This window comes from Astatotilapia calliptera, chromosome 16 (assembly GCF_964374335.1).
Source record: "Astatotilapia calliptera chromosome 16, fAstCal68.1, whole genome shotgun sequence".
NCBI lineage: Eukaryota > Metazoa > Chordata > Actinopteri > Cichliformes > Cichlidae > Astatotilapia > Astatotilapia calliptera.
In genome coordinates this window covers 35048112-35065919 of record NC_137437.1, presented here as the reverse complement: position 1 = coordinate 35065919, position 17808 = coordinate 35048112, and the positions used below count along the sequence as shown (strand labels likewise).

The following is a 17808-nucleotide window of genomic DNA, read 5'->3' as shown; positions in this document are numbered from 1 at the left end:
ACTCTAAAAGAGTGCTGTGTGAAATTCTGCAGGATGTGGGGAAGTACGTCGAGCAGGGAGGGTTTGACGGACTGTCCAAAGAACAGAGCACGTCGTCCTGAGTGAGAAATCCCGGTGCAAATGTGGATTGAATGTTGGCAAAGCGTACAGCATTAAATTTCCATGTAGGAAGCTTTAACTCTGGCTGTGACTTTATGACGAGTGTTGCAATATGCACAGGCGACTAATGGCCAAGAACTTTTCCTTTGTCAGTCACTGACACGCGGAGAAGTTGGACCAGGTGAACACACGTCAGTCGTTACAGTGGCACCCTGGAGGGGAACGCTGCTGATCGTCCTTGTTAAAGACATTCTGGAGGTGTTTTCCAGCAAGTCATTCAGATTTAGCCAAGTCTGTGTGTGTGTGTGTGTGTGTGTGTGTGTGTGTGTGTGTGTGTGTGTGTGTGTGTGTGTGTGTGTGTGTGTGTGCTAGGTCCAGCTTTGCTGATTGCATTCACATGTGGGCCATGGCCTGAGTCCAGACACTTTCATGTGATCTGCAGGATGTGTCCTCAGTTACACCCACTGTTCTCTCTCCCTGCTCCTCTTGCCTTTTCTCATTTCACTGAAGAAATGAAAGTGCTTATGAATGCAATGCCGCTTCCAGTAACAATAACTAGTATGCAGATTGGGTAATTTTATGTTTTAATAGTATTCAGATACTGGGAAAGAGCTGCACACGTCACTGTGATTTTTGTTTTTCTAACCGGGTTGTCCAAAGTCTTTTTTTTTATGGAAAAGCAGAAATGGAAAAAAGGTTTGCGAGAGGTTTTGTTCATGTTTGTGGCTTCTGCAGGTTTCACTGTGTCCTGCCAAGGCTCCTGCAACAAGACACAGACACACTCCATCTCTCCAGAGTCCCCACCTTCTCTTTTCTGTTTTTATACTTGTGATTTCTTCCTCTCTCATCTTTAAAAACTCAAACTTGTGTCCATCTAATCAGTGCACAACAGACTCAGGTAGTGCACAACGTCTACAGAAGAACCGGGATGTAAAAATAAACAGCAATCAGTTTTAAGATCCTGCAGGGATAGCTGTTCTAAATGTTTGCACCACACCATGTTCCAGAGTGTCTGATAACACAATGCACCAGGCTGAGCGACAAAAAATCAATTGTCCACCACGGCGGAGAAGCCGAATGCCCTGCAGCTGTGCTCTCGGTTCGGGGTTATGCTTTAGCAGAGACAAAAGGCCAAGTTTGCAGCTCACAGTGATGTTCTACTGTTAAGTGTTGAGCAATCTAAACTATTTTAACCACACAACAGGGATTTGTTTACTTCAGGACAGCTCAGTTTATCTGTTCCTTCCCTTCTCTCTGAGATATCACACATGGAAACACTTAGGATGCGGTCCAGGTTGGTTGCGGATGCCTGTGTGTATATGCAGGTAGGGCTCAGTGTGCAATGAAAGCTCGTCTTTTTCCAATATAAATATTTAAGTTTGGCTCAGCATGCCTTTCAGTGTTCCTCAAATATGCCTTTCTCTTTTTCCCCTCTGTTTCCTCATCCTTCCATCCATCAAACTATGCAAAAGCCCAACTGGAGGGCTACACGAATACTGCCCTCGCTCTCAATCGCTATGTTTAAAAATGATTTCATTTCTTTTTAGCCATAAACCTCTGTGCTCACGTAAGACAACATGTTGCCCTTGTCCCAAACCGTACGTCCAGCCTATCATGTGCCTCACCTGAGGCTTAATCCGACCACGCCCGAGTCTTGGAAGGAGACAACAGCTTATTAGTGCTTGGTGAGCGAGAAAGCTGTCCTTCTCTTCTCCATAGATCCTAATGGCCTACTTAGCTTAATGTTTCTTTCCACACTTAAATTCATTTTCTCTGTAGCTCACCATGTTTCACTGATGTAGTTACACATTCACTGCCAGCAGCTTCTTTTTATCATCTCAGTTGTTGTCGTACTTGTCTTGACACTTAAGGCAACAATTACAGTCGTATACCTTGTGGTGCTTTGTTGCACAATGGGCTAATGAGCAATTTACTGTCTGTAGTTTCCTGACATGAAGAGTGCTTTTGCTTCTCAGCTGCACAGCTCATGGCTCTGCCTTTTAACCAGAAGTTTGATTGTTGGCAGCTCTTTAACCACAGTCATGTGCTCAGTTTTTGCAGAAACTCCCCTTCCCTGTCTACTAATGTGAAACCTTGTGGTCCACTGTAGCACTTATCATTAAAAAATAATTTAAAAATATTATATAATTGGTAGCTTTCTGTACAATTTAGTCTGGAAATCATACGCTGCTGTAAAGACCTCATTTTCCAAACCACTCATTTACAGATGGAGTCATAATGAGCTTAAGTCACATACAGTACAAACAAGCCACAGCTCTGGGTTTAAGAACAGTTGTCTGATTTGGCCTTCAGATGTTTTCCAACATCACCTGAGATGTGATGTCATGTTTTAGCATTTAACAGCCCCCTGCTTTAGACTCATTGCACAGCACTAGGATCAGATTTTCTACTTTTATCTGCTTCCAAGTATAATGCTGTCATCACCAAGTGCTTTGAGAAACTGGTTCTGGAGCGCATCAGAACTAGAGATGGACCGATCCGATATTACGTATGGGTATCGGTCCGATACTGACCCAAATTACTGGATCGGATATCGGCGAGAAATAAAAAATGTAATCCGATCCATTAAATATCAAAAAAGCACCTCACAAAACTTGCTACACGGCGTAACTCGGCTCATAACCGTAGCACGTCGCAGCAGTATGCATCACGTGATGGAGCGGCTGTGTGTATTTGTAGCCTCCCAGCATTTCATCTCCGAGGAAGTTATCCCAGAGAGAAGTAAAGCAAGTGTGTAAGTTCATCTCTGAATGTTTGTAAAGCATTCCCACGTAAAGCTTAACAACAGATATATGGAGCGACTGCCTCTCTCTCTCCCTCCTGCTGCTACTTCAATCATGAAACTGATCAATGATCAGCTGATCGGCTCTCTTCTTTGTTTTTGGCCCACTTTGCACCAGAAAGAGGAAACCAGCAGCTGAACAACAGCAGCACGTTTAAGCTTGATCAGCTGTTGTTAGAATGTATTTAATATTACTTTCTACTCCAGGATCTTTTTCTACGCAGCTGACGGCTGGTAACTGTGCAGGGGCGGATCTAGCAAAGTTTAGCCAGGGGGGCCGATAGGGCATGAACAGGGAAAAGGGGGCACAAAGACATACTTTTCTTTCTTATTCTCATTTAAAATGTCTAGCGTTTAATAAATAATTATCTGACTCTTACACCCAAAGTTTTAATCTGATGTAAAATATATAGAAGGCCATTACTGTATATATAACTGTTAAGTCTAATATACCCTACTAAGCTATAGTACTTTTTCCTTTGGGAAGGTACCATCTGTGAATTCTGCAGTTCTGTTGAAGAAAGATGTTGAATCTATTTAATTATTCTTGAAAAATAATTTATTTCTGTGCATTTTCCCCCCTGCATCAAATTAAATTTGATTACATCGATTAAGCATCATGAGGTGGGGGGTGGTTCCCTATTTTCTTTTGCTGGGAGTTTGCAACCCTATTAGTTAGGTTGCTTAATATTTCTGCTAACTACTCTTTAAAATACCAGAATAGGGAGGATGGTGCAGGTTTAAGTTTATTAGATTGACCAGTGTTGCTGAACTATGAAATATTTTGGGCGCAGTGTATTTTTTACATACAGGTATAACAGAATAGCTTTAGTGTTGTTATTTATTTAAACTTGAGTATAAACTTATACAAAATGCAGCAAGATATTAAAAAAACGTTTTATTGATTAAAAAACACTATATCGGATTCATATCAGCAGCTATCCAAATTCATGATATCGGTATCGGTATCGGACATAAAAAAGTGGTATCGTGCCATCTCTAATCAGAACCTGTTTCCCCCCGGCTCTGGACCCACACCAATTTGCATATCGGACTAACAGCATAGGGCGGTCGTGGCTCAAAGAGTTGGCAGTTTGTCGTGTAACCGGAAGGTTGCCGGTTCGAGCCCCGGCTCGGACAGTCTCGGTCGTTGCAAGACACTTCACTTGCCACCTACTTCTGTCAGTCGGCCCCAGGGCAGCTGTGGCTACAACTGTAGCTGCCTCCACCAGTGTATGAATGTGAGAGTGAATGAATAGTGGTATTGTAAAGTGCTTTGAGGGCCCCGAAAAGCGCTATATAAATGCAATCCATTATTATTATTATTAACAGATCCACCGAAGACGCCATTGCTCTCCACACAGCTTCTTCCCCAAAGCGATCACCATACTCATAAGTGGCTGATGGGCCCCACAAGTATAGTAGCACGCCAATTTTCTGTCCTCACAAACATGCACACACACACACACACACACAAACACACACACAGGTTAGCAAGTTCCGTCTGTAAGGAAGGCATGCCTTTCAGTCTTTCAGTCATTAAGTGGAGGAAATCCCCTCCATACTTACACACGTGCACCATGTCACCAATAATTGAGTAGCAACAGCTTTCTCTGTCTCTTAGACACACACACACACACACACACACACACACACACACACACACACACACACACACACACACACACACACACACACACACAGTGTCAGTAGTCATTATTTAGGCTGACAGAGGTAGATTTATACCCAGAGCTCTTTCCATAATTGAACAGTTTTCGTCTCTGTGTTTCCGCTTTGCCTTGCTCAGTCAGCAGCTTTACAATGAGCCCTTGGGCCTGTGACACCTTCTGTTCTTCAGTTTAGAAAGTGTGCGTCTGTGTGTGGAAAAGATCGAGTCGGAGGGTCTCTGCAGGTTTCTGTAAGTCAGCTCTGGTGGACCCATCTGCAGAATATGTACGTCAGGATTGGTTTTTCTCATGCACGTCAGTTTCAATCTTCCCACGAGTGACTGAACTCTGCCACCTTGTATTTGTCCTGCCATTTATTTCCATTCAGCAAGTAAGAGTTCAAGTTCCTGCAACAACATTTTTAAAAATATTATTAAATTAAGTTGTTTAAATTATTTCTGATCTTTACAGCTGATCCAGAGAGGAACCTGGTGGATTGAAGAAGAGGATGAGGAGTAGGAGGAGTTAAGAAGAGGGGAGGAAAGGAGAGCCAAATTGAATTAGGCAGGTGGAGAGGAGATGGAGATCGAAATAGGAGGCTGACTGGAGCTGTGTGTGGTCACTAATTAGGAAATTGGTGGTGCGAGGTGGAAAGGGTTATGTTCCCTTTTCGGTGTCTCCCTCTCATCTCCTATTCCTCCCTCTCTCCCCTCAACATGGGGGGCTAATTACAGTGGTAAAGGGCACCAAATTAAAACAGCTTAATGTCAGCAGCTGGGAGCTGCTTATTAAATGTTAATATCTAATTTTGAGCGTGCGCGTGTGTCTGTGCTGAAAGAGCAATATGAGTGTTTGGGCTTACATAATAATCGTGCATACTTTGACTGTGAGTGGACTGTGTAAACAACTCAAAGTAACGCACACACACACACATTAGAGTGGATGAACCCCAACACTGCAGTGCACTCAAAGCTATTAGCAGAGGCTTGCAAAGGTTACCAGTTAACACTAAACAAGACACACACACAGAGAAAGATCACCGCGTGAGTCATGGAAATATCTACAACAATTACACTCGAAGCAAATCTGCAGCAGTCTGAGATTCAACTGAATGATTAGAATCTACATCAAATAACAGTGGACAGAGTTACAGCACAGAGAAAAGTGCTGAAAGGTGGAGGAGAGTGAGAAAGAGCAACAGGAAGAGACGAAGAAAGAGCTGCAAAGAGAAATCGAAATATACCTCAGGGAGAGACGACAGAGAGAGAGAGCGAGGGAAAGAGTTATGGAGACGAAAATTGCGGTTGTGGTAAAACAGAAACAAGACTGGGTACGATTTCACTTCTGTGCAGGAGAGTCGAGAGAGAGAGGGAGCATGTGTGTTTATGTGTGTTTAGAGCTTTTTGTGGTGGCAATAGTGGTTTTGCGAAGCAGAGCCGATTCTGGTCCGATTTATTGTGAGAAACGAGAGACAGAAGATGGAAAGAAGGAAAGAAATATGAAGGGAGGAAAGAAAGAAAAGCCACGAAACGAACAGAAGAAAAAAGTAGCTTCTGAGAATAATTTGGTGAGAGGTTTGTGGTGTCTGGCTTGTGCCACGCAAGCCAATCTTCTGTTCCCTTACGTCAACACGCAGACACACACTTACTTTCACCAGTGTGTGTGTGTGTGTGTGTGCGTGTGAGGGAGAGAGATGGGAAAGCATTCATTGCCATTTAAGGAATCTTAACCAGCAGTAGAAAAACTGCTTATTAAGACCAGAAGGTTTCGGGGTTACACTGTCATACCCGAATGCTGACGTCTTTGCTCTGCAGGTCTGTGAGTGTGTGTGTGTTTGATCTATCATACACTCGATGCACGCTGCTGTGCTCCAAGGTCAGTGTGAGTGCAGCATCTATCATCATAGCATTGTGTGAGCGTGCATGCCAGCTTGCAGTGGATAAACAGGGCGGTGTGGCACAGTCCTGAGCTGAGTGCCAGCTCACTGCATCAGCTCGCTCTGTCTCTGCCTGGATCCCGACAAACGTCAACCCCCGAAAACGGCGAAGAGAATTTAAAGCATCGTCAGTTAGCACCGTGTCTAAAGCCTGGCTTTGCTCAAACATCACAGCTGCACTGTTAAAATATTACTCTTTTCCACTGTGCAGCGAAGCAGTCGCAGAGCAAACTGTGAATATTTAACAAGACGAGCTCAGATTTAGTTATTCCAAGCCCAGCGTTGTCTCTGCTTATTATGGCCTGTATTTGTATAGCGCTTTACTACTCCCTAAGGACCCCAAAGCGTTTGACTGTCTTGGAGAGAAAACAATAAAACAAATTATCTATTGCCTATTCTATTCTATTCTATTCTATTCTATTCTATTCTATTCAATTCTATTCTATTCTAACCTTTTGTGTTTATTTTTTTGTGTTGATAGAAACCACCACTGTACCTGACACTGTGACCCCCACCACACCTAGAGTGGAACAGACAACCTCTGTGATGAGATCTGGTAAACACACGCACACACACACACACACACACACACACACACACACACACACACACACACACACACAGTTTGTGAAACCGTCACAACCTGATCTATTGGTTTGTGTTTCTAGACACAAATTTTCACCTTTTTCGCCTCCTCGACGTCTATTTTAAAACACATTCATAATGTATCATTAAAGGCAAATTAAGAAGATGTACCCACACAAAACAGCTCGGTTTATAAAAAGACCATGCTGTGACTTAAAATGCAGCGGTCGCCACTTCTTTTCAGCTCTGTTTTCTTGGTTGCCGGGGTGAAGTGTCCCCACTTTGGACAGAATATGCGCCACACGTGCTAACTAAAGTTCCTGCTGAAATACGTCAGTTTCAAAGTTCTGCTGACTGTCAGGAAAAAAGTTTTAAATCAACATATGCAAACAAACCGGTTATTTTTCATGACTATTTCACATTTTGCTGTAACACACACACACGCTCAAGCTTTCTTCATTCAAGTGCATGCTATCTGCGCTCTCACATATGCAGATTTCTTGCATGCACGCATGCATTTATTTCTGCTCATCTCTCATCCGCACACACACACACTTGTGCACACACTCGAGCTCTTAAGGTCAAACTCATGATGTCAGTGTGCACCGTGGGGCCTCTGGGCTTTGAAGTCTGTTAGATTCAATAGTCCCACAGGAAGCTCTGTTTGAGTGAAAATAAGCTCGCACAGCCAGAGGATCTTCATACAAACACAGGCTCACATATTGGGAATATGATTTCACAGCTATAGGTCACCGACTGCCTCACTGGAGTTTATGCAGAGCGTATTGTGATGTAGTTTGAGGAAGCGCCTTTGCTTTTTTGTTTCAGCACAACTGAAGGTAGCAGCTTATTGCAGTCTAATTACAGCATCATTTTTGCTTCTCATTTGTGCTCATCTTATTACTTTCATGTCACCCCTTGAGTTTTGTATCATTCACCTTTTGCTCCGCTGTTTTCTTTCTGTCCATTTTCTGTCTGTGTTTGCTTTCTGTTATCTCTGCTGCAATTACTCTTTCTTTCAGTCTGGCTTTTATTCTCCGTTACTCTAATATTTGTATTCAGTATGATTTTCAAGATGTCATATTGCATTGAGCGCTATTGCAAAACGTCTCAACACAATGCGAATGTCGCTCACGGCACTATCAAAATAAAGACCCTGCCATTACAGGACTGAGTCTCACAAAAGAAAACTGAGAAAAAAAGAATTTGTTTAAATCCAACACAATACTAAAAGCACTCAGAAGAAGCTGTCGGGTGGTAATCAGTAGTATTTTAGCCCAAACAGACACTTTTAAAACCTTTATTTGTAATCTGTTTTTCTTTCTCGATTCACAGCCACCACTCCGCCCCTGTCGGCCGTGTGTGGCTTTGAGCAGAGCCTGTGCGGGTGGTCGGCTGATCCCCAGTCAGGTGTGAGCTGGACCCTGCACACAGCCAGCAGCAGCTCCACTGTGCATGGCGCTCATGGAACAAGGCAGGACCTGGCACTGGGATCAGAAAGTGAGTACGCACGTACTTTGGAGACTGGAGGGGATAAAATGTGTGATTTTTGGAATGTGTTGCTTTAATTCTAACATGAGCCCGTCTCTTAAAGTTTCTCACCACGATGTCCTCTCACTGTATTTCTTGGCTGCTTGACAAAGATTTTGTCTTTTGCCACAAAAAAAAAATTCTGACATTTCCTCAGTGAGACAAAGCAAATTTCACATCATGTGAGAATAACCTCGCTAGCCCATTTAGCTACAAACAACCCATAATGCCTTCCTCTAAACTAAGAGGCACAATCTGTAGAGGACATTTGGTTCTGCAGACACACAAATGTCTAAATCAAAGAACAAATGCTCATTTTTAGACAGAATTTTGAATAAATCTTGAATCTGGTCGGGTTAACCTGAGCATTATGTAAGCTGCTTTAAACCCCAGTCACACAGGTGTGGAGACCGGCGGGAGCCACCGGTTGATAAGGGAAAAACCGAGATTCCTCATCCAGTTGGAAGGTGATGGCAGGAAGTTGCTTTGGTTGGTACGAGACTGTCGTGGTCGATCATAGTTTGCATAGGAGACGCCAACTACTCGGTAGGCGCTAGCAAAATCCAAATTCAAACCTAGTAAAATAAGATATACCCCATGTACACACATGCCCTTCTCTCAGAAGTGCTCCTTCTGAGTTTCCCTTTAGAAACATGCAAGGTTAGCATGGAGCTTACACGTCTTCCATGAAAGCTACAGGCAACCACAGCAGTCTCCTGGCAACCAAACAAGTCGCAATCAGTTTTTTGGTGGAGCGCCGTCTTTACGACTAATTTCACCCAGAAACCCCTCACCAACCGATCGAGGAATACACGTTCAGGCCTGTGTGACTGAGGCCTACATGCTCCTCTGCAAGCCACTTTGCAACCCACCTGTGTGTTGTCACTGATGCCTTCTGTGTTCTGTACTCTTATTGTGATAATGTCATATATCCGTAATCACTTAACAATCTTCACGCGAAAAAATCTGATCTTAAGATTTTCAAAATAAAACTGCTTACAAGTGGAGAATAATAATTAATAGCTACAGCTCTGCTGGCTTTCTCAAGCACACACTGTAGAAATTCACCAAGCAGACCTTCCATCTTCTGAAATCTCCACAGGGTTAGAACCCATTAAAAGGATTTATGGGTGGGCCTCCTCCTCTAATTAAACACTCAAACTTTCTGAAAACTCCACAGGCCCAGCAGAAAAACATTACTTATTATCTGGGCATTTCTCATTTCACAATATCTCTGTTTTTTTAAAGACATAAAAGAAAGCATCGTCACGCTGAAATGTCTGACCTTCCTCAGCACAAAGACTTCTTGAGCTAATTAAGAGCAAAGCGGTCGTCCTGTGGTGGAATATGATGCATCCCAGTGCTGGGAGGAACCACTGACAGCAACCATGATGCAAGGATTTCACTCTTATCTGTAAAAAGTGTGCACAACGTCTTAATTGGAGTTTTAAAAAAACCGTTAGGTTTAACAGTTTCACTTTCCTTACCCTAGTTTGTTACTTTCTCATCCTGTTTGTCGGGTCTTTTCTATTTTTTCTCGTTTTCAGATCTAATCCACGACAGTTCTTCTTCGCTTATCTCTTTTATTTTGTGCTTGAAGCGTCTTTGAATGCTGTAATTATCTGACTTCGGGCTTCGTGTTTCTTCTTTTTCTAATTTCTTTTCCTTTAATCTTTCTTTACAAATGTCTTTTTGTTCTCAATCCTTATTATCTCGTGTTTTCGTCTTCAACATACAGCTGAATTATTCTTTTATTAAAAGTCATTCATTTCCTTTTGAGGTTGATTCATACTGATATATCATATATTCTCGCTGGCTTCACCTCCGTTTCCCTCAGTGGTACTTGCAATTTTCCGTCCATTTTTAACAAGAGAGCAGGAGGACTGTTTTATCAATCGCACACACACTTACTGTACCTACACACCCATAAGGTGCACACACACGGCCCAGAGCGGTCAGATAAGTCAGATGATGGCTTTGACAGAAGTGCTGCCTTAGCTCTTCAGCTCTCCCCGGGGCTCCACACACACACTTACACCCACAACTCAAGGTGGAACTGTCTGTATATTAAACACCCAAGGCATAAGCCCCCCCCCAACACACACATACACACACACATACACACACACATATATATATGACCTTGCCATCCACCAACGCTTTCTTTGTATCTGCTGAAACCATCCAGTTCATGGTTGAACGAGCAGCAGCTTTATAAACAGACAGGGCCGTGACATAAGGCAAAACTCTACAGCTCACTAGGATCTCGTGAATGTGCGCACGTATATGTATGCACCCTTATGGGTGTGCGCCTGTGAGTGTATGTAATTGACTTAGCAGCGTCCCTGTCTCCATGTTTGACAGCAACATGACATTAAGTCTTGTTCTACAGCAACATTAGCGTGGCACCCTGTCTGGAAGCTGTCTCGATATGCAAATCAAATCCCCAGCCCTTGTCATTAAGAGCCCTTTTAGGTTTTTTTAAGAGAGGAAAATCCAACCAGAACAGAGCTCATAAGTTATTCTTTTGATCTCAGATATGACACGACTGAAATTCTTCACCCTGGAGATTTTCATCGAAAGAGTTGTTGTTGGAGATGGAACAGTTATTGATAAGGAAGGGCTGAATGGAGACAAAAAGAGATAACTGACAAGCGCTGTCTCGCTTTCGTTCTCTTCATAGCGCTGCATCCAATTATCTTGGTGTTTAAATGTGATGGGAAATATATTGATCAGCTGTCTGTGTCCCGTGAAACCTAATCACACACATACAGGCCTATTGTACAAGTGTGAGGATGGCACATGAAGAAACACCACCACAAGAACTCATGCACACACGAGCACAAAGACTCAACACACAGATATAAACAAAGATACCTAAAAGTGAACAAACACTCTTGTAAACAGACTGCAACACACACACACACACACACACACACACACACACACTTCCCTCCCTCCCTCAGAGCCAATTCTACATCCCTGTCTATCCCTCCCATGGAGAGTTGTTAATTAATTCCCTCCCCTTGTACGTTCGCCAAGATCAAACGCAGAACGACAGAAAAACACTTCAACTTTTCTCTAACTGTACTTAATGAGCAACGGTAATTTAGCTCTTTTTTTGCATTGCCTCCAAGTGAGGAACTGAGTTACAAATCCATTATTCATTACGATGAACGGCAAAAGCTGTCAAATGTTTTTCTTCCTGTCTTAGCCAACGATGGATGGACGGATGGACGGATGGACGGATGGACGGATGGATGGATGGATGGATGGATGGATGGATGGACGGATGGATGGATAGATGGACAGATGGATAGATGGACAGATAGATGGATGGATAGATGGACAGATGGACGGATAGATGGATGGACAGATGGACGGCTAGATGGATGGATAGATGGACAGATAGATGGATGATGGATGGATGGATGGACAGATGGATAGATAGATGGATAGATAGATGGATGGACAGATGGACGGCTAGATGGATGGATAGATGGACAGATAGATGGATAGATGGATGGATAGATGGACAGATGGACGGATAGATGGATGGATAGATGGACAGATAGATGGATGATGGATGGATGGATGGACAGATGGATAGATAGATGGATAGATAGATGGATGGACAGATGGACGGCTAGATGGATGGATAGATGGACAGATAGATGGATAGATGGATGGATAGATGGACAGATGGACGGATAGATGGATGGATAGATGGACAGATAGATGGATGATGGATGGATGGATGGACAGATGGATAGATAGATGGATAGATAGATGGATGGACAGATGGACGGCTAGATGGACAGATAGATGGATGATGGATGGATAGATGGACAGATGGACGGATAGATGGATGGATAGATGGACAGATAGATGGATAGATGGATGGATAGATGGACAGATGGACGGATAGATGGATGGATAGATGGACAGATAGATGGATGATGGATGGATGGATGGATGGATGGACAGATGGACAGATAGATGGATGGACAGATGGACGGCTAGATGGATGGATAGATGGACAGATAGATGGATGATGGATGGATAGATGGACAGATGGACGGATAGATGGATGGATAGATGGACAGATAGATGGATGATGGATGGATAGATGGACAGATGGACGGATAGATGGATGGATAGATGGACAGATAGATGGATGATGGATGGATGGATGGATGGATGGATGGATGGATGGATGGATGGATGGACAGATGGACAGATGGATGGACAGATGGATAGATGGATAGATAGATGGATGGACAGATAGATGGATAGATGGGCAGATAGATGGACAGATGGATGGACAGATAGATGGATAGATGGACAGATAGATGGATGATGGATGGATGGATGGACAGATGGATAGATAGATGGATGGACAGATAGATGGACAGATGGATGGACAGATGGATAGATGGATAGATAGATGGATGGACAGATAGATGGATAGATGGGCAGATAGATAGATATATAGATAGATAGATATTATTTTAGGGGTTTTACCCTTTTTTCTTCTCCGTCTCTCCTCGAGAAGTGTCACACACAGTGTCGGGCTGTCGATAAAAAGGCTATTTGCAGCTCCACCGAAGCTTTTACTCTCCAGCCATAGTAGACAAACAGCCAAACACAGCAGCAAGCTAATGATTATGCTTGTGTTCAGAATGGGAGGAAAACACTGTAGTGCAGCCTTTTTTCTCTCACTCTTTGTTATTTTCTTATTCTCTCTTCCCTTCAGCCTCTTTGCTTTCTCCTCGTCTTTCTATCCCGTCTTTGGGTCGAGTGCAGAGAAAGAAGGTGAATTTGAAAAAAAACAAACCCTGAGTGAGTGATTGTGTGTAGAGGAAGCAGTCACACGCAGATACACACCGCACGTGCACAGGCATCGTGACGGCGTCGGTACGATGGCTGTGCTGACTAAGTGTAGCAAAAACATGGAGAGCAGCAGAATGAGGTGTCAGCATTCAGAATGATTAGGGCTGTTTAGTCTAGAGCTGTGTGCATGTGTGTGTGTGTTCATTTGTATCCATAGCCATTAGCAGCCATGATGAAATGGCAGTCTCATTTGCAGTTAAGCCCCATACCACAGAATGATGGCAGTAATGCCTTAAACTGTAAACAACCACATCCTGCTGCATTACTACACAGCACTGTCACAAATCATAAAATACATTAAACTGGGATCCAGTTAATGAATAAAATGCAAATAGCACGCAGAAAGCCATACATGTGGTGTCATGTTGTGGTAAGAAGAGTAATGATGTGTCAGTTTAAAGGCTGCTAATTTATCTTTTATTACAACCCATTAGTGTGAAATGAATCACCGAGTTTACATCGGTATCATAACCAGCACAACTTTTTGGCCTCTTTCAGATTTTTCAGGGAACTACCTTCATCTCGATGCCGGAAGCCACACCCTGCGCAAGAAAGCCCGGCTGCTGAGCCCCGAAGTGGGGCCAGAGCAAGGCCCGCTCTGCCTCCAGTTCTACTACCAGCTCCAGGGAGAGGCACAGGGCAGCCTGAGGGTCCTGCTGAGGGACAGCGACCAGGGAGAGACCCTGTTATGGGCATTAAAAGGTGACCAAGGCAGTCACTGGAAAGAGGGGCGCACCATCCTTCCTCGAAGCCCCAGAGAATATCAGGTAGATAACCGCTGAGTGTTAGCGTGTTTATGAATCCCTGAATTAAGAAGCTAACACATAAGCTGAGCTGTAATCACCTGTATGTCACTTTCTCTGGTGTAGGTGGTGTTTGAGGGGTTTTTTGAACACCCGACAAGAGGACATATCAGAATAGACAACATCCACATGAGCAGCAGCGCTGACCTGGAGCAGTGTGCACGTAAGTCCCATTCACCTGTTGGCACCTTCATTAATATGCTGGTCAGTGTTTCCGTCTGTCAGCTATCACTCTCTCCCTGCTTCACACCGGAACATTTATATTTCTCATTTACACACACACACATCAAAAAAGTGAAGCGCAAAAAAAAGAAAGTAGGTCACAACTGCCCTTTGGGCATGGATCCTTCACTATCTTTTATTATATCTCCCACTATCTCCTAGTCTTTCCCTGTACCACCCCATCCTGCTGTTTCCTGATTTGCTCTCGTTTATCCATCTCCAGCATTATCTTCCATTCAGTCTCTGCAGTCGAGCACTGAAAATAACGTGCGTGCTTGTGCTTGATTACTGGAGAGACTCTCTACTCTGGAGCAGAGAGACAGTAGTTAACCAATGAGGCTGCTATCAGCGACTGCTGTCGGCTCACTTGTAACAATTTGCTTTGCAGAGAAAAAAGGGCAAATTTCCATGCACTCCACACGCTGGGTTAAGTTTTGAAGTCCTTCATATTTCCTGATTTCACAAAAATGTATGTGAGTCTTGGTTCAGAAACAACTTTGTTTTTATTGTAAAAAGATTTAAAGGCAGAAATGAGTCGTATTATGGACTTTAGGACCAGTCAGAATATATTTGCCTTTAGTGCTGTAGTGCATTAGTACACCTTTAAGTCAAATGTTTCTGTGAGTCAAAGACGCTAGTTTTCTCACTACCGCTTCTTTATCTGTGCTGTAACTAGTTTTCCCTTCTTTTTTCTGTTCTGTCACTCTTTCTCACTTCCATAAAAGATGCCACGTCCTCCAGCAAATAATAAACAGCAGTAAAATTCAGTCCGTCTTCCCACGACCCCTTAACTTACCTCCACCCTTCCTCTTCATTCCTCAATTTCCCTTCTCGTCACTCTGCCCCTCACCCTTTTCACCCTGTTTTCCGTCTGTCTTTTTCTTCTGCCGTTAAAATCCCAAAGGAAAAAAAGAGGATGAAAACGCTGTAGAAAAAAACTTTTAAAAAAAGCGCAATCGGGGAGAGAGGGAGAATGACAAAGCAAAGAGAAGGTGAGAAATGACAGACATAACAAGAGCCACTTTCCCTCTTCCCTCCCTCTTGTCTGGCTCTCTTTATTTTCTTTCCATTTTGTAAAAATAACTGTCATCCTGGAGGATATATGGGCCTTTGGAGTCTTAAACTACCTCTGAACTCGACAAAGCTTTATTGAGTTACAAACGCATTAACCAGGACTGCGGTGCAATTTTGCAACTCTATTAAAAAACATTTGTGTTGACATTCATTAAAACTATCAGCACCATATAAATGTAATCATCTATAATATAAGCTGAGGACATCTGTTGTTATTTTATTGCATTTCATATTGTGAAGGAAGCTTCCAACGCCATGGGCGACACATATCCTTTCACATTTACTCTTGCTCCTCGTCTAACTTAGCTTCACTAACATTTGTTTTTCCTTTCTTTTCCAGAGCCTTTGCATGCTTTACTTCCTGGCCTGAAAAGTAAGTTCTACTTCACGTGCATTTGTACTTCCTGTGCCAACATGTCTGTGCTTCCTGCTTTGTTGCTTAGCTCAGCTTGCAGCACTGCAAACCCTGTTAGTGCCTTATTACCATACAGGCTTCCACAACACACACTGTTAACTAGATAGGGGGTAAAGGTATTACTGTGCATCACTGCACATGTGCAGTACTTCTTGTAGTAGCACATGTACAAAACCAGAGTGGAGTGGGCTTTGTGAGGGGACAGGTTTGCAGGATGGATCCACTGCATTTTTCTGGCACGACTCCTTGCATGCTTGGCTGAAACACTTGATTTTGTAGTTTTTTTGAGTAAAAATAGATTTTTTTGCCTTCACACAAACAAACACGCACATGAATACATACTGCAACAGTAACACTTGACTAGCAACAATGTGCAGCTGTAACAGAGGGTGTTTCAAATATGAGCAGTGCACTGAACCATATTTGTTACAGTTTTTAATTCTTACTCAGGTTGTGTTTCATTTTATACCATAAACAATTGCTCAGATGATGTAGGGATGAAGGTTAAATCACAGGCTCAGGGTTAAATTGCTGCTTCTGGTCTGTTTCTTTGGTGTCAGTGAAATTGCAGAGCTTTTTATCAGTCCATCCATATTTGTCTTTATAATCAGTCTTTCCCATCATAGTTTCCTTTATCCTGATTCAATTTCAACAGCTTAGCATCCTCTTTCCCTGCACATCCAGCTGCTCCTGGTCCACACTCATTTACGCCTCATTTTGTCTTTCCTTCTCCTTTCCCTGCCGTCCCCTCTCCTCTGGTCCCTGATCCCCCTTACATGAAATGCAGAGCACATCACACCCAACTTTCCTTTTTTCTCTCTCATTCATCCAGAAATAGGCTAGTCTGAAAAACGATAAAAAGTCTTAGCGCGATTGTGCTACTGGATCTTTTGTTTTCGAAGTCTGGGTTGGGACCTAAACCACGAGCTGTTTGTGCTTTTGTTTAGACGCCCACAAAATACACATACTGGTCTCTTTGAAGACTTGCATATAGAAACTGGACTTCAGATTCTACCTCATGCTAACAAAACTTTTGACCACTTGGAGAATATAAAGGCTTTTTGGTGATTTGGTTCATGGAAGGCTGAGGCTTAAACCAGAGGACTCTGCTTTTATTTTGCTAGTTTCCTCAAATATTTCTGTTTGTGTGTGCGTGCGTGTGCGTGTGTGAAAACTATGAACACATAGTGTGAACTCTCAGAAGCACTTCTTATTGTCCGGCACATTAAGCTGAATGAAAACACAAAGCCATCCAAGCACCAGTGAAACCCAGGAGACAAGTTCAGAAAACTCACATCACCTGGCTCATACCCCGAGTATTTGACCTAATCCTCGCTTTATCTTAAACTGTCATGTGACTCCCAGCACGACAACGCTGCTGGTTCTGACAAACACCATATTTCTTGATCCTGACCCCCAGAAAGAAGGATTAAATTTCTCCTTTTAAGAAGTGATCTCAGCCCCTTTAGGGTTTCTCTCTGGGTGAGCAGATAAAGTTACACCTCAGGTGTTGTTTATTCTTCTTAGTGTCTCGATGTGAGACAAACAAAGCGTAGTTGTTTTTGACAGTTTTAAAGTTGACCGTGAGAAATATTCATGCTGTCACAGAAAGCTTCTGTTAAAAGGAGGCAGTGACGAAGGCTTAATCTGAATTTCTAAATTGATTTTAAGGAAAACAGGAAACCCCGGCACAACCAAAATGATTGCACTATATGAACTTACAGTCTTGTTACCTTCGAAACTGTTGCAGCTCTGAGACCACCAGCAGTCAGATGCCATCT

The 17808-nt window shown here is 43.0% G+C and overlaps 1 protein-coding gene across 4 annotated transcripts in view; it reads left to right on the top strand.

Annotated features, from left to right (window-relative positions):
* The window catches only part of LOC113008322 (neuropilin-2-like), a 92850-nt gene that overhangs the window by 60281 nt on the left and 14761 nt on the right, over positions 1–17808 (top strand). For 3 of the 4 annotated variants that reach the window (XM_080291002.1, XM_026145668.2, XM_026145669.2), the window contains exons 12-16: positions 6987–7061; positions 8426–8590; positions 14012–14280; positions 14383–14479; positions 15953–15985. In XM_080291002.1, the coding sequence (XP_080147128.1) occupies positions 6987–7061; positions 8426–8590; positions 14012–14280; positions 14383–14479; positions 15953–15985 (639 nt within the window). The remainder of the gene's footprint in view (positions 1–6986; positions 7062–8425; positions 8591–14011; positions 14281–14382; positions 14480–15952; positions 15986–17808) is intronic. The other variant, XM_026145670.2, reaches the window with a different exon arrangement.